Source organism: Typha angustifolia, chromosome 15 (genome assembly GCF_048772165.1).
Source record: "Typha angustifolia cultivar Huaian chromosome 15, ASM4877216v1, whole genome shotgun sequence".
Taxonomy (NCBI): domain Eukaryota; kingdom Viridiplantae; phylum Streptophyta; class Magnoliopsida; order Poales; family Typhaceae; genus Typha; species Typha angustifolia.
Window position 1 is genome coordinate 23,471,905 of NC_133253.1, and position 24,668 is coordinate 23,496,572.

The 24,668-nt window shown below is 39.2% G+C and overlaps 4 protein-coding genes across 12 annotated transcripts; 3 read left to right on the forward strand and 1 right to left on the reverse strand.

Moving 5' to 3' along the window:
* Positions 1-849: 849 nt before the first annotated feature.
* LOC140778247 (probable L-type lectin-domain containing receptor kinase S.5) lies at positions 850-11,634 on the forward strand. 6 transcript variants are annotated; one of them, XM_073122870.1, is made up of 5 exons: positions 850-1,899; positions 7,134-7,196; positions 7,464-7,975; positions 8,730-10,057; positions 10,454-11,633. In XM_073122870.1, the coding sequence occupies exons 3-5, from the start codon at positions 7,938-7,940 to the stop codon at positions 11,320-11,322; spliced, it is 2,235 nt and encodes a 744-aa protein (XP_072978971.1). In that variant the 5' UTR covers positions 850-1,899; positions 7,134-7,196; positions 7,464-7,937; the 3' UTR covers positions 11,323-11,633. The 6 variants fall into 6 exon arrangements, with proteins under 6 accessions (XP_072978971.1, XP_072978970.1, XP_072978969.1 ...); XM_073122869.1 differs by lacking the exon at positions 850-1,899 and adding an exon at positions 5,248-5,388; XM_073122868.1 differs by lacking the exon at positions 850-1,899 and adding an exon at positions 6,725-6,864.
* LOC140778249 (uncharacterized) lies at positions 3,307-4,489 on the reverse strand. The gene is given in 1 exon segment (XM_073122874.1): positions 3,307-4,489. A coding segment is annotated over 1 exon segment (942 nt). The 3' UTR covers positions 3,307-3,547.
* A 5,071-nt stretch (positions 11,635-16,705) lies between the features above and the next one.
* LOC140779816 (protein RGF1 INDUCIBLE TRANSCRIPTION FACTOR 1-like) lies at positions 16,706-18,752 on the forward strand. 4 transcript variants are annotated; one of them, XM_073125099.1, is made up of 5 exons: positions 16,706-16,884; positions 16,980-17,076; positions 17,156-17,356; positions 17,499-17,714; positions 18,015-18,752. In XM_073125099.1, exons 2-5 carry the CDS (start codon positions 17,068-17,070, stop codon positions 18,279-18,281), a joined length of 693 nt encoding a protein of 230 aa, XP_072981200.1. In that variant the 5' UTR covers positions 16,706-16,884; positions 16,980-17,067; the 3' UTR covers positions 18,282-18,752. The 4 variants fall into 4 exon arrangements, with proteins under 4 accessions (XP_072981200.1, XP_072981202.1, XP_072981199.1 ...); XM_073125101.1 differs by having other exon boundaries at positions 16,980-17,070; XM_073125098.1 differs by having other exon boundaries at positions 16,706-16,879.
* A 5,187-nt stretch (positions 18,753-23,939) lies between these two features.
* On the forward strand, positions 23,940-24,386 carry LOC140777094 (uncharacterized). The gene has a single exon (XM_073120996.1). The coding sequence runs from the start codon at positions 23,940-23,942 to the stop codon at positions 24,384-24,386; it is 447 nt and encodes a 148-aa protein (XP_072977097.1).
* The last annotated feature ends 282 nt before the right edge of the window (positions 24,387-24,668 follow it).

A 24,668-nucleotide genomic window follows, 5' to 3' on the forward strand; every position in this document is an offset into this window, starting at 1 on the left:
GCCAGAACCATTTTGGATTAACGAATGTGACTTTGTGTGAAGATCTAATTCTAAACCATTATAAGTATGCATTTACAATAAATAAAACTCATTTATATACATTTTCCAAGCCATGTTGGATTAACCGATGTTTTGAACGGATGTGCTACAACGGCTTTGAATTTAACTAATTCTAAATTATATCTATTTTTTTAATGAGATTATATATATAATCTCATCATCTTCTGAGCCCGTTACGCTTAGTTGGATTATCATATTTTTTTTTCTATTCTAAATTAGAAAATATTATAAATTATTGGACACATAAATCGGATTACAATTTTATTCATGACTAATATTACTTTAAAATTAATCTCTTGCCTCTTATCTCTCTTACCACATATCTATTTTATTTCATAAATTAAAGTTTTTAATTTTACTATCTTCTCTGAATTCACTACCACAAACCACTTGCAAGTATGCATTACATATCTCTTATGCATAAAAATATTTTAATTAAAATTGATATGTTAAATTAAGAGTATTTAAGTTAATTTTCTACTTTTTTATTTCTATATTATTTTAACTTTACTTCACATCAATTATTATTTAACTATTCTATATTATCTGTAAATATTACAAATCCTACTCTAATTATATGTATAATTTTAGGAGTAAAAATTATATTTTTCCTTAGTAAGAATTATATTTTTTTTTTCTTAATGTCAGAGCAAACGATGAATAAAATTAGGAAAGCTATCCTTATTATTAATAATTTTTTATTTTATTTTTATTTTTGCAGGAAAACCTATAGGCCAGAATATTTTATTAATCCAAAGATTATTATTGATGTGAGTAGCCATGAACCTCTCCTCTCAGCCTAGCCAAGGCCAAGGCCCAAGAGGGGCTCGACGAGCCGCCGATAAAGAAGAGTCGACGGAGACTAGCAAAACACCAAACCTCGAGGAAGCAGGTTGACTTGGTGGAATGGAAACGGCTCGGTGCTCGGCCAGTGCTGACGAAACCTTTGGCGGCGGCAGGGAAGGCGGCGCAATGGCCAGAGCCAAGTCACCAACGACGCGGTCTGCGGAGGGAGGAGGGTGGAGGAGAAATCGGGTGACGACCGAGGAGGAGAGGTAAAGGAAAAACAAGGGATTAAGAAGAGAGGGAGAAGAAGGGAAGAAGAGAGAAAGACCTCTCCCCTCTCCTAGGCGCACGGGCTAGGACAGGGGAGGGGAGGAAGACGCTGATGTCGACGAGAAAAAGCCCTTGGAACGGGGGAGAAAAATGCGACGAAAATTCTAGCAAAGCGACGGCCGGCCGGCCGTAGGGATAATGTTTCACTGGGTAAGAACCGTAGCAGCGTAGCTCGGTCGGCCAGCCTACTGACAGACAGACTTGGTCGAATTTGGTCAAACGTCGTCGTCCATTCACGATGATATCGGTAGGTACGTCCGCGTATACTACGCGTACCGCTCGAATATGTTTATATATATATATATATATACCCGCCCCTTGAGGCCATCGAATCCCGCCTCGCTACTTTCAACCATCTTCCATCCTCCTCCTCTTTCCGCTCCAAAGAAACCCTAAACCCTAGACTCCTCCTCCTAAACATTTCAAGAACATGGAAAAGTTAAAAAGAGGCGATCGAGGATTGAGGAGGGGTTCTCTAGATTTCCAGGTGTTTTTCTTCCTTTTCTCTTGGTGTATTCCTCCTATTAGCAACCATGGCTGCATTAGGTTTCTGTGTGGGTGCAAAGAACTTGCTTTTCTAGGTTTACACCTTGTACTTCTTGCCTAGTGGGTTATAAAATCCTGTTATTTGGTTACTGTGAGCATTCTGTTTATCTAACAAAAACGGGTTGTTTTGGTGTGCAAAATCAAATGGATTGCAGCGAACTGTTGGCAGTTCCTCTGGTACGATGATATTCATGTCCCAAATTATTCTTATGCTGATTGCTTTACATGATTAAGTCGATGCCATATAATGTGTTATACTCTTCTCTTTCTCTCTCTCTCTCTCTCTCTCTAATTTCTAGTAAAATGAGATAATTTTCTTTTGATTACTTGAGCTATCGCGACCCGTTGAACTTTTATTTTATTACATAATAATTTTTTGAACTATTAAAAATATTTCACTGTGAACTATTTGATTAGGGGGTCATTATGTAAATAAAAATTTAGAGGTTATTATGTACCAAAAAGTAATTCACAAGTTATTATAGAAAATAATGATAGTTAAGAGGTGAAAAGAAAATTATCCCTAAAAAGAATAGAATGGGTGTTTATTGGATAATTGAAGTCATAGGGTCAGATGCTGTTGCAACATTGACAAAATATTATACCATTCATGAATCTCTTTTTAATATATAAGACAAAAAAATTTAATGCGACCAAAATTTATAAGGGATAACACGACATGTTTTAACTGTAACTATGACCACAAGATTGCAAGCAGTGGAGTGTGAGTGCCCATATCATTGGATAGGCAAAACACGGCAAGTGGAATTCCTGCAAATTACGATTGCCTTTCAGAACATTGATATGATGATCATTAATAGAATCACATCCTGTTTTCCTCAAATTTCTTTCAATCTTTGGTTACTGTGTTGTACTTATTATGATATAATCTAATCTACTTAGAGTTGTATTCAAGCCTCTTTGCCCAATGAAAAGTGAGAGGATTCCCTCTCTGACGACTTCGGTGAACAATGGGCAACTCCTACTACTATACAATGAGTAATTATCTTTGTCCTGATTTCATTTTTGACTTGATCTTGATAATGATAATATGCTGAGACCCTCTGAACTCAACAATCAACGTGAGATGTTAGACTTGAACAATCATGTTGCTTTCCCTTTTCTTCTTGTGTCTGGAGAAGGAATTACGCCTGCTGACATTTAAGTGCGACCTTGCAACCTATTCTCCTAAATTTATTTTACAGTTGCCATCTCTTTTTAGATATTGCATAAATTTAAGTCAATATGTACTATTTACCTAGTAAGGACAGTTTTTTCCTTCTCGAATAGGTAGAAACCACTGGTAATTTGGCATACATAATCTGTAAATTAGTCCAGATCTAAGTAGTGCTAGAAATTGCATAACCTGTTCTTTTTATCATTCTTTTTGACTGCAAATTTCATTATCCTTTATAATTTACAATGTACTTATTTATTGTCTATTTGTGTGTTCTTTTCCTCTTTTTTGGGTCCCAAAATTGTTGTACTTGTTGCTTGATGCAAATCCTTTAATGTTATGATGTTGCCTGCTCTATTGTTTAGTTTTTGCAGATTATGTGATCATTGGTAATTTGAATTTATGCTTGTTTAGGGTTAGAGAGAGAGAGAGAGAGAGAGAGAGAGAGAGAGAGAGAGAGAGAGACATTTCAATGACACATCATATTATAGAAGTAGTAGATCATTAAATACACTTATCTTACTGTTATAAATAGTGGATTCACATAGTAATATTATGCCACACTTCAATTATTTTAATTTTATTATACTGAAGATAGATTTGAAGACATCATATTCACACATTTGAAGTGAATATTGCTGGCACATACTATTTTTGTTTGATGCTTTTGCTTCTTCCTCTCCCAATATTTTCAACGATTGCTTCTCCTATCCCTTCTCCAATTCCTTCAAGTAAGTCTACAATAATTCCAAAGATTGCATGAGCTGCAAGCTTAGCTGCAGCACCTAGTATGTTAGACTTCTCTGGGCATGAAATACCGTGGACATAAAGCCCATTTACCAAGTCTTTTGCGCATATAGCATGAATATGGTAAACACAAGTTTTACATTTATAGACCTGTCCAGAACGTTTCCTTTGGCATATCTGACAGACGAAGCTTGTCTCTCTGTCCATATTTGTTATAGCTGGTGAAAGGGTTAAGGGATGTGAGTGAGTTGGAAACTCCATTTCCCCATGCATTGTAGCACAACATGGGTGCATCTCAAAACTGCATGAGGTGCAACGGAAGGCATATCCTTTGGCAGATTTACTGCAAATGTTACATTTTGAACGAGCAAATCCACCTATATGTTCCATAAAGAGGTAAGCATAACATACAAGTGTGGTTCAAATGCAACAGACTCTAAAAGGTCTCCAGCCAAATTGCAATAGTAATCCTTCAATAATCTCTGTTATATATGCATATAGCCAAGTATGAATGTGTATATGGAGGGTTATACCTGGTTTATTGAAGAAGACAAGTTGATGCTTCTGATGGAAAGGATGATTATAAAGCGATGGAGGAGCCATTGCACAAAATTCATGCAGATCAAAGTCACACGTTTGACATCTAAATCTCCTTCCCGCACCATATTCCTTGCAGCCCATGCATGTAAAAAGGTAAGGCATGTTAACCTGAACTAAGGGGTGCTGTGGATGGCTAAAATGGAAAATTTCTTCCCCTTGATTTGGTTTGCCAGTGGTTGGGGGATCCATCAATGGCAATGTGGTTTGAAGCTTTCTTGATTTTTTTGCTGTGAGCTTGCGCATACTGCGTCCTCTTCACAGTTCTTCGAGATGGCAAAGCATAGCATCAAAGAATTTATACTCGTAAAAAGGTAGAAATGATTTGCTATCTATCACATCTCATATAGGATCACAGTGAAGCTATTATTGAGGTAAATCGTGGACAGCTGTATTTCAATGCTTGCTAAAGTTAACCTTGATTCTTATGCTATGGATATGTTCATTTCCTGGAGTGAATTATAGAACCCATACTTTTTAAGTGAATCTTGTTTCTTATTTTAAGGACCTATAAGGCTAGAAATTATGAATCATGGGGAAAAGTTACATAAGAGTTACAAAAGTTCCTTGAGTTTATATGGCATGGGAAATTTTGGATGTTATATTCTTCACTACATAGGAGACGAAGGAAAACTAGTAATCTCAAGTTCTGATAAAACTGGAGATTTGATATGATTCCATTTTGTGGCCTCACAAAGGCATCCCTTCACCTATTTAGGATTGTAAATCATCAATATAATTTTGATTCTGAAGAGCATGCTTTACAATTAAGGGAGGTTGAACTGCATGGAGTTGCTTGAGAAACACCTCACTTCATGACAGCATTAGGAAGGTTTTGATGAGTGAAAATAAAAGCATTGAGTTATGAGAAAGACATCCAGGTAGATTACAATTGCAGTAATTGATGGTATTTCCTTTGGAAAAAGGAGAACACAACCGCTTGTACTAAATGAGAGTGGCATTTCACTAGGTTTAGGCCTTGCAGAACAAGAAAGATCGCTATCTTTGTCGAAAAAAGAAGGGGATCAAATGGAGCAAGTTCTTGCCGTTGCCATCTTTCTGACAAGCCAACTGTTTTGGATAACTTCGGTGTGCGTTAGGTCTCAGATTCTTGATGCCAGCAGTCCGAAAGCAGAGTTCTTTGAGTAAGTAACATGGTGACCAACCAAAAGGAATTTGCTTTTCTTTCACTTTACTTGTCTTTTCCATGTGATGCTGAATGTGCTTTATATCTAGGCCTTGCCATTACCTACAAGTGCTATCATCGGGTAATCCTCAATTCACAATGCAATAACTTTCGAGAGATTCTTGTTACAAAAGAAAAAAAAAAAAAGAGTAAAAAGGTTCATATTGTATTCTTTGTGAAGAAAGGTGTTCAAGTTAATACTGTAGGATATGAAAGGCAGACCTTGGTTAAGGCAGTGTTGTAGTTATCATGGAATGCCACTAATTTAAGAAGTTCTCTTATGGTACTTTCCCTTCCGCATCAGGCATTGTTTCGTACCCAAAACTTGATCTTCTGTAAATGTTCTTACTTGGCCAGAGTATTTCTGAGAAGGAGGTGTGGTCTTCGACAGTTTCAGTATGCATTAGAGATGAGTTTTCTCTAAATATAATAAGAATTAGTATAGAAGGATCTTTCATTTGCTTTCGTTGGATTTTTTTGTAGCTGTTTTTATGTTTCATCGGAACCAAGCTGAATTAGATTCATTATTCTGGCCTGTTTTCATTTATTCCTCCATTACATGCACCCTTCTTGTTCTGATTCTTCTATAGGTAGTCGAACTATAACTGAGGTCAATAAAAAGTTGGTCATTGACCCCACCATGCTGATATTTAGACCTGAGAGGGTCTAATCTTATCTCCTTGTGGCCAAAACTTAGTAAAGTATTCTTCGGTCATGATCTTGATCGACAGTAAGTAGACCATTTTCTTTTCCTAGGCCCTTCCCTTCGGCAGCATACCCAACTTAATGAGTTTTTTTTTTTTCTCAACTACTGGTCTTTTTGCAAAATCTTAGTAGTTTAACTTTCACTGGATCTATGGTCATTGGCGTTATATAAAATTGTTCACCTCACCTATAAAGATGATAATTTGATACAAATTTAGTGGATACGTTTATTTGTTTCTCCTGTCTTAGTAATTTTTGTTATTAACCTACGGTTCGTTAGTTGTCAATATTTGCAGAGTACGTGGACACACTACAGTAACTACAGCCAGAAAACAAGAAGAGTTGACCTCGTGGAAACATGGTCTTGATTAGCCTGAACAACTTCTTTCCAAGAGAAATCCAACAACATTTTCTTTGATTAGGGATTATTGAAAAGAAAAGATCCAGAGGTTTGGTATCAAACAAGTTGTTTCCTTAAGTTAGACTGAGACTCTAATTCAGCTTTCAGGAGGATTTACAGATAAAATTAAAGCACCGACTACTCGAATCTGGCTTTACTAGATTAGAGTTGATCTGGAAGTAGAGTTTAGGCAGAAGACTGGTTTTCCGGTCGATGGTAATGCCCACTGCAGATCGTCATCTAGATGAATATAATAGTACAGGAGAGAAAAGACCTCCCTACCTAACCCAACTAAATGGAGAAGGCAATGGTAGATACGATAATGGAGACGTGAGTTATTAGTATTTTTTTTTCCTCTTTGTCGAACAATTAATTTGAAGAGTGGATATGTTCTTTGACCCGTGAGGAGGAATAGCATCAAATTATTTTTCCTTCAAAACTGCCTTAGCCAACAGATTACATGTATCTGCCAATACTCGTTGCTTCACTAGTATGTGCATTTACATACCTGACTCGTTGCTATCACATTGCAGTCCTTTTGTTCTTTATTTGTTTGTTGTGAGAAGAGTATCACTCACGGTTTGCTAACTTAATTTCAGAACAATAGATGGAAAAGACGGAGAAATTGTGACGCTGCTTCGTTACGGAAGTCCATAATCCAGGTGTCCTTTTGTTCTTATACTTTGTATCTTAGCTGGGCCCCTCCTATCGTAGTCTCTAACTTCCAACGAACCATTGTTCATGGAAGTTGCCTCCTCTTTGGAGGGAGCAAGACTACTTGCCAAACTCTTTCTATTTTGGTATGGGTTGTTCCCACTAATTCTTTCATTAGTCAGTTTGCAAGCTACCAATGATAGAAATTACCTCCAATAATCTCTTGATTGGACTCTTAATTGGCTACTGTGTCTGTGACGGTACGGTTCTAACAGGGAAGCAGAAGATTGAGAAGGGAGAGGTGGTTCAAGAGACAAGATACTTTGAATTGAACGAGAGAAGTCTTCCGAATGTTCCTCTAGCCATTTCTTTCGAGAGGTAACTTAAAATGCAACTAGACAAAGGGAATCCTTTTAGCAAGAATATTGAAGAAAGACCATTGGACATCTATCTAATTGAAAGATGAATGGTATAAAAGATTTAAGATAGAAAGCAGAGATAATTACTTCATTATTACTCTTCTTCGTGGACCCGAACCCATCATTTGCGACGATGTTTCCCCCTTAAATAACCTGTCACTATTCTTAGTTTTATTTCCTTTTGTTTATCTTTTTTTCCTTGGTCAAATTTGGCAGGCTGACTTGTCTTTTGGTTGAAATGTCCTCTTTTCTTTCTTTCTTTCTCTTAATTTGATCAAATAGTAGAGAAAGATCATGGCATGGTAGGATATTTTCTCGGAGACAACCCAGATGGTTGATGGACGTGCAGTGCGAATCTCAAAGAACAGGTGGTCGACAGTAAATTCTCCGCACTTGCCGCTTCATTTAGAAGATTAATTTAAACGTAATAAAATAAGAGTTATTTAGAAAGGTTTTTGTATGATTCAATAAGATAATAAGTTGATTAAAAATAGTCAACTTAAATGAACGCAAAATATGGTGTGAAACGAAGCAAGGAGAAGAACCTTTCAATAATTTTTTAGATGAGTCTAGGCTGGCTATTCGCACAAGAGAAGAAGAGGATCAATGTTCGTTTTGCGGGCCACCCTGTGTGATGGTTCCATCACGTGGCTCCACGTAGGAGAGAGTGAGATTGATCGTTTAAACAATTCCACCGCCCAAAAGTATCTTAGCACCTCCCGGTTAGCTTTATCTCCAGAGCGTCGAGAGCAGTCAAAGTTACGGCGCTGTGAGGATAGACAGTTGTGTGCTTTTGACCAGAATATGTAAATCGACGGAGGCTTAACGCTTAACGAATCCAATCCCTTCTGTTCACTTTTAAGCCTGCATTTAGTTATCAGTTGTTTTTTTTTATTATTATTATTTTTTTATAAAAAAAAAAAGTGGAGACTTAAGATGTAAATAGAATATGAAGTAAATGAAATAATAATTAAAAAAAACTATCTGTACCTCTCCCTCTCTTTTTATTAAAATCACAAATGTAAATGAAATCATTTCCTATAAAGCGCACCGATCTCAAACCCTCTCTTTCTCTTTACCTACACTTTTTTTTTTTTAATCATTCCTCCTTTTCTGTCTCAGATCTCTCTCGGTTGTCTCTCATATGATGGGCGTAGCCCTCCAAGATCTCCTCCACCACCCTGTAACTCTTCTCATCTCCATCCTCCTCCTCCTCCTCCACGTCCACCTTGCTCAATCCCAACTCAACAGCACCACGAAAGAGTACTTCAGCTACAGTTTCTCCTCCTTCGACGAATCGGACGGCAAGACCAGGCTCACCGTCCTTCCCAATGCGAGGATCTATCTGGGCGCCCTCCAGATCACTCCCGACACTATTAACAACCCTTCCTACCTCGTCAACAAATCCGGTCAAGTCTTCTACTCCCAACCTTTCAAGCTTTGGGAATACACCAATAATCCCAACTCCACCAATACCACCACCACCACCACCACCTACGTAGCCTCTTTCAACACCTCCTTCAACGTCAACATCTACCGCCCCGATAATTCCACCCCGGGCGAAGGCTTTGCCTTCGTCATCGCCCCATCCCTCAATGACCCTCTTCCTGGGAGCGACGGCGGCTTCCTCGGCCTCACAAACGCCACTTACGATGGCAACGCCACCAACAACTTCGTCGCCGTCGAGTTCGACACCGTCAAGCAATCCTACGATAGCGACAACAACCACGTCGGACTCAACATCAACGGCGTTAGATCCAAAGTGAGTAATTCGCTCACTCCTTACGGTATCCAGATCGCGCCCATGGTACCCGCAAATTACACAGTATGGATAGATTACAACGGTACTTCTCGCTATCTGTTCGTCTACATGGACGCGGAAGGCAGGCCTAAGCCCTCCTCCACCGTCCTTAACCATTCGCTCGACCTCGCAAGTATCCTCAAGCAGCGCTCCTACTTCGGCTTCTCGGCGTCCACCGGAACGACCTACGAACTCAACTGCGTCCTGGCATGGAACATGACGGTGGAGAAGCTCGCCGAAGACAAGGGCGGGACGTCGAAATGGAAGATTGGATTAATCATCGGGGTCCCGGCGGCGGCCCTGGCGTTACTGATCGGGCTTTTATTCGGCCTCTATATGAGGAGGAGGAGGGTGGGAGATGACTCGAGCGTTCTAACTGGGACACTAATAAGGAGTCTCCCGGGGACTCCGAGGGAGTTCAAGTATAAGCAGCTGAAGAAGGCAACCAACAACTTCGAGGAGAAGATGAAGCTTGGGCAAGGTGGGTTCGGAGTGGTGTACAAGGGAGTGCTGTTAGGGGATAACGGGGAGAACATAGAGGTTGCAGTGAAGAAGTTCTCCAGGGCTAACACCTGCGGCCAGGATGACTTCCTCTCCGAGCTCAGCATCATTAACCGCCTCCGTCACAAGAATCTCGTCCGCCTCGTCGGTATGACCTCTTCTTCTTTAATTTTCCTTATTGGCCACCCTACCTACCTGCCTAACTTCTTTGTTTGATTATTATTGATTAGTTGATTTCTAAGCCTAGCTCTATATCCCCCCCCCCCCCCCCCCCCCCCCCCCAATTAAATATCGTACTTTGACAAAAGACTTGCGCGTTGTTAATTAGGTTGGGACCACAATATCGTTAGCTATACTGAATTAGATAATATGTCCATTTTCCTTTGATATTTCTGATATGACAAGTCTTCGTATTGCTATATATTAAATAAGCTTATCATTGCTTGACTGAAACCTGGTCTTCAACTCATATATTCTCTTTATTGGAACCCTTCTAGATTGGAATAAGTACCGGTTTTTATATATATATATTTATATGTATCAGGATGGTGCCATAAGAATGGAATGTTGCTGTTGGTGTATGACTACATGCCGAACGGCAGCCTGGACCAGCACATCTTCGGAGGACCGGAGAAGCCACTCTTGACTTGGGACTGCCGCTGCAACATCGTCGTCGACGTGGCGTCGGCCCTCCATTACCTCCACAACGAATACGACCAGAAGGTCGTTCACCGGGACCTCAAGGCTTCCAACGTCATGCTAGATTCCGCCTTCAACGCCCGCCTCGGCGACTTCGGCCTCGCCCGCGCCCTCGAGACCGACAAGACCTCCTATTCCGAGGTCAAGTTCGACGGGGTCCCGGGAACCCCTGGTTACCTGGCGCCCGAATGCTTCCACACCGGCAAGTTCACCCGCGAGTCCGACATCTTCGGCTTCGGCGCCGTCGTCCTCGAGGTCGTATGCGGCCGTCGCCCCCGCTGCCAAGTTGGCGGGTTCGAATCTCTGTCCGACTGGGTCTGGAAGCTCTACCGCGAGGGACGAATCGAGGAGGCGGTCGACCGGAGGCTAAACGGAAGCTTCGACCTTGTCAAAGCCGAGCGGCTTCTACTCCTCGGGCTTGCCTGCAGCCACCCGATCCCCAGGGAGCGGCCCAAGGCGGAGACTATCGTCCAGATCCTCTCAGGCTCTGTGCCACCGCCGCCGGTTCCGCTGTTTAAGCCGCCTTTCGTCTGGCCGGCGGCTGCTCCTATCGATCTGGACGCCGAGGATGAGACGACGACGACGGGGACGACGACGGGGACAGCTACCCAGTTGACCTGCACTGAGGTGACGTCCTCATCCTACTCTTCATCTTCCGAGAAGTACGTCAGCGTGGATAACAACATCACCCAGAGTGACGTTTCTATGGTGTGACAGATCGAATGTCAAAATCTCCTTCAAGATTGAAGCCTATTAAGGTAAAGAAGAAAACCAAGAAAAAAAACAGAAAATTAAAAAAAAAAAAGAGTCTGTAAATAGTTTGTAAAATGAAAACCAAAAGTTAGTGGGAGTCGGTTCTCAGTACGTAAACGGGGACAATTTTTTTTTTTTTTTCGTTTGTTTATATTGGGTTATGTTTCATTATTTTCCTTAATGTACCCAGTCTTACGTTGTAATTAAATTCTGCGTTGATAATATGATCTAATATGATCACATAAACATTGGCCAGTGTCTTATTAAAGAAACGACGTCCTGTGTTCTTCCTTAATTTGCTGTCAAAAATATTCTTGACCTTTTGGGGAGCAAAATTGTTGTTTAGCCTAGTTTAGATTAATTTGATTCCAATCAACGATATACTTACTGATCGTAGATACTAATCTGAAATCGTAATTTGAACCGTACATTGTCCTTGCACCAACCTCGCATTCAAGGATAAGGAAGAAATTCTTAAAAAATTACATTTTCTTTATATAATTTGGACAAGTAGTATTCAGCTGTAATTAAACAATGGATGACAAGGCATATCTTATACGAGACCGACGTAGGTAGGTGAAACACGACAGTATACTTGGAAGTTAGTAAGGAAAGTTGTTGGAAGATTCATTAAATTGTGAAAAGGGGTAGACGTTAGAGCTAGAGTGAGAATGATAGCTATCTTATATATGCATCCAATGTCATCTGCTCGTCAATCGTGCATGCCAATAATCAAGATTCCTTCAGCCAGTCATACCTTACGAATATTAATCAGACTATTTGGCATGTCGTTATACGAGCTAAGCAATTAACTCTAGAGCAAGTGGTCGTCTAGTCAACATTATATTAGTTTGTTCATGTATATAATATTGAGATATATATATATTTTTTTTAAAGGCCAGTTGTTGCAGTTGCTATGGCTGGGCACAAGTGGGCAAATATTATGTTTAAAGATTTTATATAACTAATATTTCTATCAACCTCTTCCCCTTTCCATCCGTAGGCTTGACTAAATGAAGGATGTTTTGGACGGTTTCTGCAGAATAATTTCAGAAGCAAGCAGGCAATGAGATCATTAGCCTTTCAATTTGATGCTAAGATGCCATGTACTTTGAAGATTGGAGAGCACAATAATTATTCTATATATTCGCAGGCGAAGCTAAATGTATTACATATTAATTTATACGCACCACACCACAGCATACGAAATCAAGCGATTCTAAACGTGAGGCATAAGCTAGGGTTTGGTGCAAAGACTTTTTTCCTCCCTCCTATAGGGATTTTCTTCCTCACCATCGCCAACGAGCTTTTCTTCTCTCTATACCAGCCCTAGCTATGCTAGGTTTTCGTATAGAGACTCGTTCTCTCTCTCCTAGAGGGATTTTCTTTGTTACTATTGCTTGCAATCTTCCTTGTTCCCCCTTCAATGCTACTCGTAGCTATCTCTCTACTTTCCCCTCGACGCTGCCAACTGTCCCTCCCCCTTGAAGTCACCATCAGCTGTTCGCATCTCCAATATTGTTGACATCATCTTCATCATCTTGCAGTTGTCTTTTCCTCGACCTTCCTCATCTATCCCATGGACTGTGGATCTTGCCTCGGTCCCCTCCTTGACCTTCTGCATCAATGTTGTCTGTCGCGATTGTTTGTGGATCTCACTTGCTCTGTTTCCATGCCATCTCCATTTACATTGGTTATCATGGATCTCACCTGCCATGGTCTCAGCCCTCCCCACAATTGTCCTAGCCTGACCTGCCTCGGTCTCATCTAACTTTATGTTTTGCAAATTTTTAGTTTTGTGGATGTAATAAGTAGATCTATCACTCTCACCCTCTTTGCCATTTTTTTTTCTTTATTATTTCTTTCTTGGTTTTACAGGGTTCTCTTATATCAAGTTGTAATTATTTGATTAAAATTAATGATACGATCAGTCTATAGACTTTCTCTTTAATATTTTCTTGGTAATAATGTGTTGTTCAAAACCAATTCCATGAGTGGAATTAATGTTTCCTTATAATAAATGGGTTTATTTATTAAACCTTTCTGGGCCGAAGTAAGTCTAAGAAGGCCTTGGGCCATACCGTTAGCCATCATTCACATTGGTAAAATATTCCAGTATCGATCGGGATGAAGTGGCCTTACCCTTATCTAATAGGTAGGAAGTACCCACAAGAGAAGTTTCTAGTTCCATGGGTGTGATGAAACGAAACCTCAAGATTGATTAGCTGCCACTTTTAATTGATTGATCTATATGTCGTCTTTTTCTCCTTTGTTTGTGTGTGAGAGAGGCAGACAAGAAGCCCAAATCCCTGTCGCAAACTATTTAGTCGAGCTCTGGATTAAGTGCATGTGGAAAGTGGGGTTGAGCAAAAAGCACTTTGGTTGCCAGAGTTTTGTCCTAATTCCCAAATAACTTGCTTTCATTTGTGGTTGCTATCATCCCTACGTACAGGTACATATTCCTTAATGGGCCCCCTTAGGCCCAATTGGAAAAGAATAATCCTACATTATGGCCCGTGAGGAAAAGGAGTCCAAGAAACGGGAAGTGGACTTCTCGGAAGTCGTAACTGAAACGTACTTGACTAGAACACGTGGGGCGGCAGCCAAGTCGGCGCCGAAGCAACAGAAGGCGGCGCAACGGCCGTAACGCCACTCCCCCCCCTACTCGCTCCGTCATCTTCTAACTTCTAACCGCCGTTCCACTGCGCAGATTTCTTTATTACTTCATCCCACTTTGTGTGCTATTTCCCTTCATCTCCAGAGGGTTATTTATGCTGGTAATTTTAATACTTTTATCCAAGTGTACGTTTAGTAATTAATATCCCCCTCGTCATTTCTTACATATTATATATTGGATTGGATACAAAACTTCTGTGAGCAATTTTATATCCAGCTAGCTACTTAAATTTCTTTATAGTTCTGATCACTCTATTTATCATTCATTTCATAATAACAACAACTAGTGTTTCTGATCGAGTAATTTATCTACTGTTTCACTCTCTTTTATAATTCATTCCATCTGCTCATCTGAAAAGAACCCTGCCAAAGGATAAGAACGCCACAAATTTAATTTAAAACCAATAATTAAACCCCCCCCCCCGCTATATCATTTTATATATATATATCTCTGTGATGGTTATGTTTCACTGGTTCGTGATCAGAAAACAAAAAATAAAACAACAATACCCATCTTGTCTCTCAGGATATTTATACCAAAGTTAAGCTTAACAATATCAGCACTAATTGTTTGTGTTCTCGTCTACAGTCTCATTAAGCTAAACATGACTTCTTCAGTTAATTGGTGAAAGTTTTAGTTAGATGATCTCTACTAGTTTCCTTATGCTGTTTTTGTATACATGATACATAGTACATATTCCATAATGATAGTAACATATATACGTCATATAGTTTTACTTCTTGACCAAACTGTTATATTTGAAGAAAAAAATTAAATTTCCTTGTTATTTTATGATTAGTCTGCAATTAATTATTGTAGATGATCCAGTCTTAAAGTTTATTTTAATATCAATGCGGAGCATTTCAAAGTTTCCCTGCGTTGGCAGATGCTATTTCTTAGTCTCAAAGTATGCTAATTGCCAACCTGGCATTTGCTTTGGGAGACTTGATCATGAGAAAGGCAACTTAATTGCTTTTCTCCAAGCAATAGAGGTTTGAAAGTAGACTTATATTGTTTACCCTAGATTCCAACTCATTAAAGTAATTAGCAACCAACTCATTAGTTCTCTATCATGCAATTGCTTTGGAAATTTTATGATTCGGTGTTTGTTGTTTTCTCGTCTTGTGTTGGACATAGTTATTGAAACCAGATCAGATCGGACCGGGTGGTTGGATCGGTGAACCGATCACCAAACCTGTTCGATTTGTTATTAGATCGGATAAGCAATCGACTCGGTGGTTGATCTAGTGAATCGTGCAATCCGGCTAGTATTTGGCGAATCAATAGGATCAACTAGTTTTACAAAATTACATAATTATTTTTAATATTATATTAGTTCTAATATTTTTAAAATTATTTAATTTATAACATTTATATTATTTTTAATTTTTTTTGTACATATACTATTGAAAAGTCTCTTATTTACTTATCTTTCTATCTAAAATTTATACTTACATGTATATCTCTCAAATACAAACTTTTTATACGTATATTTTTTAAAATTTTTATTTTTTGTGTGAATATTACTTGAAATAAACTATCATTTAATATTAGACAATTTAAATATAAAAAATATCCTTATTTTTATTTTCAAGTATTTCTTTTAGTTATAGAATTTATCTCATTTATATTAAATAACTTAACTTGAAAATAACCATGATTGTATCTATATAAATAACATTTATTTTTAAAAATATAGATATAATTACAATACTATTATAGATATTTTTTTATTTTTATAATTATTTATATATATTTTAAATATTTTTTAAAAATTAGCCATCCGATAGGGTGAACCATAGGTTAAATATTTTTATCTTTTATATTATCTAAAACTATCGTCCCATGTATTTAGTAATACGCAAAAACTTATACATGAACTGTACATACGAGAAAGTCCAACTGCTGGCACATTTTATGTGCTCGAGATTAACTTATAATAATCGAGAGTAATTACGTACGATTGTTTCCAACCAATGATATGTGGATTAATGCGGAGGCAAGCACCAAGTTATGTGATGTCTGCTGATGTGGACTACTACTGTCTACAACGTCTTCGCCTCTTCGGTTATCCTTATCCGTCCGCAGAGCTACACATAAACATTAGCCCTAATTGTGATAAGGAAATCTTTTATATGATTAACTAAGTTAGACACCAGTTTTTTGGATAATATTAATTGGGGTTAGGCTTAAACACAACCCTTCTTATCGGATCCGATTCAATACACACCGGAGGATTTGGTGATCCGATCATCATATTAGCTTCATATTTGAAAGGATTTCACTATAATCATTTTACTAATAATTACCGATTAAAGCTAACCTCTGGATATATATATATATATATATATATATATATATTCCATTGTAGCGATAGTAATAAGAGACAGCAGTAACAAAAGATGAGCTCAAAAAGATATAGTGAGGTTCCTAGTTGGTAGGACGACGGGAATTGTAATAAAAAGAGAGACGATCCCATAAAAGGGGGTTTTTAGTTTTTTTTCCCCCTGTGTAATTATTATTAATAATAATAATTATAAAAGAAGTGTTAATTATATTGCCACTAATCATCGAATCCAACGGCTGAGGACCCCCCAAGGGAATCTAATTCGCTGTCCGTCGATACATAATAATAGGCTGCGGAATCCTTTGGCACGTTTCCGTATGTTTAGCAAACCGCCATATAAAAGTTCTCTACCACTTCTACTTTGCCCTTTTACCGATCTTTCTTCTTTCTTCTCTCTTTGTTAATCTCCTCCTCCTCGCCCTCATCCTTCCGGCGACCTCTATAAGATAGCTGGTTTGCGGAGTTGATTTCTGGCCTCCGATTCCATTCTAAAGGTGAGGTAACAATGCTGAGAGAGACCCGTTTCTTTGTTTCTAGAACCATATCCCTTGGTTTCTGAGAGACTTGGCTTTTGGGCTCTGCTCTGTTTTATAGGTAGCTTCGGGTTTCTCGACACCTGGACGAGCTGGCGATCGAGAATCACCAAAATATTGGCTTTGTGCCAAGTAACCAGAAGAAAGTTATGGTACAGGTTCCATCTTGCGCCTTGTTCTTGATGTTCTTGTGCTTTTATTAGGAACTGAGAGTTTTGATTGGGGGATTTGTTGTAGGTGGGTCCGATGATTCGGATGGGAGAGGATGACACCGGTCCGCCATGGCTGAGACCACTTCTGAGGACTAGTTTCTTCGTTCCCTGCCAAGTCCATGGCGATTCCAACAAGAGTGAATGCAATATGTACTGCTTGGATTGCAGGGGTAATGCCCTCTGCTCCTATTGCCTCACTGACCACAAGGATCACCATGTTGTTCAGGTCATCAATCTTGTTCCATTCTTCTTCTTTGTTTTTTCTTTTTCTTTTATATAAACTAAAACAAGTAAAAGTGAGATTAATTGATGGGCTCTCTTTTATTGCTCGTTTGATTTGATTTTTAAAATTTGTTTATTATCCTCAGATTAGGAGATCTTCGTATCACAATGTGATCAGGGTGTCAGAAGTGTCGAAATTTATAGACATATCCTGCGTGCAGACGTACATTATCAACAGCGCCAAGATAGTTTTCCTGAACGAGAGGCCACAGCCGAGGCCAGGGAAAGGGGTCACCAATACTTGTGAAATCTGCGGCCGAAGCCTCCTCGATTCCTTCCGCTTCTGCTCCCTTGGATGCAAGGTCGCTTCTTCTTCTTCTTCTTCTTCTTATCCTTCTTCTTCTTCTTCTTTCTTCTTTCTTCTTTTTCTTCTTGTACTCTCAACAACTAATTAAATTAATCACTGGCCGGCTTTAGAAAATTAAGATCACTTTTCCGCCCCCGGCCTCTAATTTGGACAAGAAATTCCATTCTGCCTTTCTCTCTGAATACGACTCAATCCCGATCTCTGACTATTAATATGTAGTAGTTATCTGTGTCGATCCTTTATTTGATTTAGATCGATCATTAACCAAATTAAAATGCTCTTCTATTTTCCTTAGCTGGGAGGCATGCAGCAAGACCCGGAGTTAACCTTCACGCTGCGCGCGCGACCCAACAGGGAATGGCTTGTCGGATCGGAGTCTGACGAACCCTCGACGCCAAGAAAGATCCGAAGGACGTCGGCCTTCAACCATTCCGTCGAAGTACCCCGAGCACCATCGGAGTTCAACAGTGCGGGCGGGGGCATTTCTCCGGGGACTCCTCCTATAATAAGCTATCGGACGTCAAGAAGAAAGGGTATACCCCACCGAGCTCCTCCATTCTAAAAGGAAGAAAAGAAAATTATCATCATATCAACAAAAAAAAAAAAAAAAAAAGGCTAGCTCTGTATACAGAGAATGATAAATATGGAAAGATACCCACCCACCATATCGGATAAAAGGCAGTGGAGAAAGGATAGATAGATAGATAGATAGATTGATAGATAGATTGATAGAATAAATAGATAGATACATAGGAGAAATGGATGGAAGGAAAGAAATCCTAGCTTTTTCTCTTCCTTTTATGTGCATATATAAATTAGAATGGGAGTGCGATTCATGCATGAATTGGGCTAAAGCATGCCTTTTAACCCTTTACTTTATATATATATATATATATATATATGTATGCATATTCTTTTAGTACAATCATTATTAGTCTTAGCAGTAGGTGTTCTGTACATTAAAGTTGGGGTATGTATAAATCTTATTAATATTTAGTGTTTGTTATATATAGATGTGTGCGTTAATGTAGCATCTCTCTCTCTCTCTCTCTCTCTCTGTTTCTGTGTCCTGCAGCTATTTTGTATTAGTATTAGTATTAGTTCTCTCTCTTTCTTTATTGTTATTTTTATTTTATTTTCAATTTTATTTGTGCGATGTGGTTACATAGTGATGGATGGATCGGTTATTCGGTTTGGGTTGCCTTGGATTTGGTGTGGGCTCGTATAGAAATTAGATAATGGAAGCTACAGTTGGGTTAGTTTGATTAGAAGGGAGGAGACGAAAGGAAAGCGGCCATCAACCGTCAAGCATCACATCGCTCAGTGACTTGGTTGACACGCCACAAGTCCAAGCCCAACGATGGAGACCGCCCCCATCTTGAGTTGCTCCTTCTCCTTCTCTTACTCGATCTCTAGCTAGCTACTTATGATCTTATCTCTCTCCTATTCTCTCTGTTTAACTGGTGTACATGAGAGAGCCGTGAGGAATCCCGAGAGCTGTGAAAGGCCCTTCTTTTCTTTCCTGTCCCTTTCCAACTTATATATATATATTATATATTATATTATGCTAGCTGTTGTAATGCCTATATATTTAAGCCAAATCTTTGCCCAGCACCGTATAAAGTACACCGGCATATATACATGTCAAAAGGCGTGGCCTCCGAATTTTCCATCCAACAAGCCATGGGCTGCTGAGATGGGACCCGATTATAATATTGCTAATCTTGATTAGGATGGGGGGATTAAAAATGGAAAGAGGGTTGATTGGGAAGAAATTAGATTACAAGGAAGGCTGGCACCAACGTAACGCCCCGTTCGACGGAGACTTATCTTTCCGTTTCCATTAATTTAATAACAACCGGAGGGGGTCGCTCTCAGTTAGTCAGGTCGCGACACGTGGATGTCGACATGCTAGGTCCATGTTATCCTTAAAAATCTTTCTACGCGTTTATAGTGGATAAGTGCCATCGATTTATTCTTCTTCAAGTTTAAACTTTGATGCTATATGATCTTCTATTCTCTTATCGTCTCTTCTCTTGCAACTACGCACCAACCAACGACCGGCTTAATTCCACCGGGTTAGGTGTTGGTCTAACGGCCTGTTTTATGAATGAAAAGTACCTTTTCAACACGCGCTCTGGGTCGTCGTCCTACGTGGGAAGTAGAACGTCTCTTAATTAATCTCATCGCATCGCATTCTGTTTTCTATTTTTTCACTCAAGGATGGAAGGAAGGAAGGAATGAAGGCAGGAAGGAAGAACAAATCCAACGTTTGCATGTACTTGAATTGGGCCGAATATTGAATTTGAATTGACGGCCCAAGAAGAGTAGGTTGGGCCGGGTCGAAATTTATTTTTAAATTCTGCCTAATTATATATTATATATGCCTTCAACTCGAACCGATCGAGGAGGTGCCTGCCGCCTGCCGTCTGCCGCTTGCTAGTGTTAGATATTTGTAAATAATCTCAATGGAATTAAGGCGGCGTCTCACGTGTCTATGACATGATCCGGATAGTGGAGACAACAAGTACGATGCAGTATTTTGCACGTGTCATCAGAGTTGGTCGGCATGTGGGTACCTTGTCAGAGCTTCAAATTGCGTGCAGGCAATTGATTGATTAATGGAAGCTGCGTTGTTACATGATCAGATCGCCTTGGTTTGGACCGCTCCTCGACTTTTGGCTCTTGTCCGGATCTGGATTACCACCTACACCTGTCCTTAATCCATCCATCCATCCATCTATGTCTTCTGCTATATATATATATATATATATATTGTAACGCCGTTCCTTTATAATATATATAAATATATTCCGCCTAAGCACGTACAGTGTTCTCTGTCTACTTCTCAATAACAGGGAGAGAGATCGGATCAGATTTACGTGGACGGAGAAAGAGTCCTCCTTTTAAATCGGAGCGAAGTGGATCAAAGAAAATATTCATGATTAGTGCAGAGAGATTCATAAAGCTTGAGAGTGATAGAAATTAATGTCGACATAAGGGATAAGATCGATCTAGTAAACAATTTTAATTAAACAGTAGCGGGAGAGAGAGAGAAAGGGGGTTATGATGGAGCGATGTTTTCAGCATGGAAAGTGGAAAACCGAATCTTAAAGGTCCCTTAATGAAAAGCCACTTTCCCTAGTAGCGAAGTAAGTAGATTAATTAGCTCACCCCAATTAATATATAACAAGCTTGTACGATGTGTTATTTTGGATTATATATGATTCGTATTTATGTCCGTCCCCATGAAAAAGGGCAATTTACATGCATGTAACTAACACGCGTACACATCTGTGGGAATTCCATGAGCAACATCTTAATCAAGCTACGAGTTTAGCTCAGTAATGCCGGCTATTTTTTGACCAAGCACACAACTTGGACCGTAGACCAAGCAGTGGCCCAGGAGCGAGGCTATCTATGTTCATGTACCATCAACTGCACTGCTCGACTTCATTATTTGTCAAGGACTACCGGAAGCAAGAGATTAGTACTAGCAACCGGTAAAACGAGGATTCCATCAAATTAATAACGGCATACCATCCATTTTTAAGCATGCAGCTTAGTTTTTACAACCAAAAAATAAAATTAAAAAAAAGATTAAAAAAATAATAATAAAATAGTGGCAGTGCCGCTTTAATACGGTTCGAACTAGAGTAGCTCCTGATTGATCAAAAACCACAAAATTGAGTGATTGGGGGGTATTTCCCAAAAGCTACTTTCCTATTTTTAGATCCCCATAGTATTTAGCTGCTCCAGTCAACGATATCATGTTAGCCTGCTTATAAAACATTATACTAATTTAGCATTTACAAGAATTAATAGAGCTATAATAATTATAGACAATATCTCTCGGACTTAGTGAGACATTTACAACAATTCAGCTCCAGTAGAATATTTTCTACCTTAATTCTAGCTGCATTCGTCAACGCTGTTATAACTCTCTTCTCCTCAGACCATAATGCACTCAGTCCCCTTCCTAACTCACTACTACACAAAATATAGGTTCCTCTAGAATCTTCAAAGGATTCACTCGAGCTATGTCGATTATATATAATTTAGTCGAATCTGTATGCATGGAGCAAGTGGATGAAATGATTGCCTGTTATTTGGAGCTTGCTTAATAATTAAAGCAAGCATCAAGCGCAATTAATGTTGTTCTAATTATATAACGTTAAACTAGTTTTAATAGATTTTGGATTTAGTTTTTTTATTAAAAAAATTCGGAAGGAGTAGACAAGCAACGAATATTTGTGGGTAATGCTTTTAATATTGCAGTCAAAGCTAGCTATTGTACTTGCAACTTTTTATGTGGATGATATACAAGCCCAATAGAATCAAAATGGTAGAAAGAAGAAAGGCTTTTCTTCGGTACTAAGAGTCAAACGTGTCAAACCAACTGTCACAACTGTTGTCGTAAGTTAGGGTAGATTATTTTGACTAGTCTATCAAATACTAGTGGATCTAGTTGCAAACGCGAACATATTCATTCTAATAGATACAGCATAAGCATATTTAGTTCGGACACCCAAAAGGAAAAAAAGAAAAAAAAAAAAGTGATCAATTTTATGTTTAATCGGTGAAAAATCAAATTTGTCACTGTAGGGCGTGACTTTGATCACAAATTTCTATGCCATTATCAATGGTATTGGATTAGCCTTGATAGATAAGGATACCAGATTAAAACTACGACTAAGATGGGTGGAGGAAATTAAATGAAGGGAAGACTAATACAAAGTAAAAAGTCGTGCGGTGGTGGAGTTATTCTCGAACCCCACTCAAATCTCACGAGATATTGATGTCCCATTCTATCTATTCTAGCATTTGATAGTGGATAATCGCATCTTTATTCTTCTAATTACTTATTATTATTATTAGCAGCAATGAAAACGACAAGTCCCAAAGTTGTAAATACGGGCTGGCGGTGCAATTGGAATTGTGGGGACAAATAGTTAGGCTTCGATGTCTCTATCTTTTTATACCCGAATACATTGTTTAAAACGAACTCCTATTAGTCCTTTATATATATATATATATATATATATATATATATATATAAATGTCATGCATGCATGTTTTGCCTTGGAGAATGAATTCTAAGACGTAATAAGTGCCTTCTTTTCATTGCCAATAGGAAAGTGCGTAATTTCTGGATGAAGTAAATAGTGATATTAACATCCATCTTGGATCAAGAGCAACTTTTCTACTTTGTAAACGAGAGCGAGTCCGTTATAACGGCTGCTTAAGAAAAGAGTTGCAGCAATAAATAGTATGTAGGTAATGGAGAGTGAATGTACACATACTCTCTCTCTCTCTCTCTCTCTCTCTTACTGGTGTGGATTGTCAAACTTAACGATGTATTCTAATGGAATGTGAATGGACTCTGTCTTCTCCTTCTCCTTGGGCCGCCTCTAGTTTTCGTAGAATTTGGCATTAGGTTCTGTACCCCTCTCTTAGAGAGGTTTTTCTTTCTTTCTTTCATTCGCCGCCGACAAAATCTCCATCTGTCCTTCTACTGGTCGGAGGGGAGAGCTTTTCTCCCCTCTATAACGCTAGCTTCCCCTCATTTACGTATCCTGGTTTCTCTCCCTATGTTGTCTCTTTATTAGTTGAGCATTGTCCATCGTCGATTCCTCCTTGCCGCAGTCCCCATTTTTGCATATATTTGATGTCGTCATCCAGGGTGATATTGTAGGTTCTGTAATTAATTAATTAGATGGGAACACTTCAAGAGCAAACTTTTCTTACTCCTTTTATAATTCTTGACATAAAAGCTTCCTACTTAATTTTCTCGAGGACGCAATTGTACATATATGACAGTCAACAACAGTTCCTCTGTGCGACCAAATTACCCCTTCTCCGTCATCCGTGACCCAGATTAACCAACCATGCATTCTCTCTACTTCTCCCCCCCCCTCCCCCCCCCCCCCCCCGAAGAAACGGCCCGCCATATATAGTTAGTGACGAATTGGCCTTCGTCACACTACGGGCTATCTATCTACTCCTATCATGATCAAATCTATAAATATATATATATAGTCTGTCTGCAGATCCCCATGCGAAGGAATTGCATATAACTCACAACTCTTTTATTATTACTTTCTCCATCGATCATATGGGCTCTTGCTTATCATCCTCCTCTTCCTCTATTACCACTACTACAACCACTACAACCAATAATGTTTATTTACTTCACTCGGCTACCGCAAAAGTTATCGCCATGGATGGGTCCCTAAAGGAGTACTCTGAGCCAGTCAAGGTGTACGAGGCTCTCGGCTTGAGCCGCCTTTCCTGCTTCCTCTGCAGCTCCGACGAGCTGCTCTACGACGCCCGCATCCCGGCATTGGCTTCTCAGGACTCACTCCACCTGGGCCAGTTGTACTTTATGCTCCCTCGATCCAAGCTCGACTACACGTTGACGGCGACCGACATGGCGGCGCTTGCCGTTAAGGCCAGCTCGGCGTTACCGGCGGTCACGCCTCCGGAGAAAAAGAGATCACGTAGCCAAAACCGGGCGATTAGAGTCATGCCGATTGCAGAGGTAGATGAAGGGAAACATCATGAGTTAAAGAAAATTACTACTTCTTCCTCTTCTCTACGAACTATATTAGTTGATCGATTTAGTAGATCGTCGATATTGGGCACCATTGAGGAAGCTGATGAATGAAGCAAGATCTGATCTTCTTCTTCTTCTTCTTCCTCTCTCTCTCTTTTTCAATTTTGTTTTATATATATATATCATTTAAATATTTTTTTTTTTTGTATTCCCAATTTGTATTTGAATACAAAGTAATTGTGTTGCATCTACAAGATTCGATCTGTTGGTAATGGAAGATACATGGGTGTGGGTTTGAAATGTCGCAGCATGCTTCACATTTTCCGGTGTTCATTAGAATAGTCAAAGGATGAGTTAATAAAGAAGAAGTTTTGGGCTTCTCCTGCCCAACTA

Excerpts from the sequence above, each read along its gene's own strand:
- LOC140778247 (XM_073122867.1), top strand. The coding sequence starts at position 7,385 with ATGATAGAAATTACCTCCAATAATCTCTTGATTGGACTCTTAATTGGC. Across the intron at positions 7,567-8,729 it reads CTAGCCATTTCTTTCGAGAG|ATCTCTCTCGGTTGTCTCTC; the intron begins GTAACTTAAAAT and ends TTTCTGTCTCAG. Across the intron at positions 10,058-10,453 it reads GAATCTCGTCCGCCTCGTCG|GATGGTGCCATAAGAATGGA; the intron begins GTATGACCTCTT and ends TATATGTATCAG.
- LOC140779816 (XM_073125099.1), top strand. Across the intron at positions 17,357-17,498 it reads AGGATCACCATGTTGTTCAG|ATTAGGAGATCTTCGTATCA; the intron begins GTCATCAATCTT and ends TATTATCCTCAG. Across the intron at positions 17,715-18,014 it reads TCTGCTCCCTTGGATGCAAG|CTGGGAGGCATGCAGCAAGA; the intron begins GTCGCTTCTTCT and ends TATTTTCCTTAG.
- LOC140777094 (XM_073120996.1), top strand. The coding sequence starts at position 23,940 with ATGGATGGGTCCCTAAAGGAGTACTCTGAGCCAGTCAAGGTGTACGAG.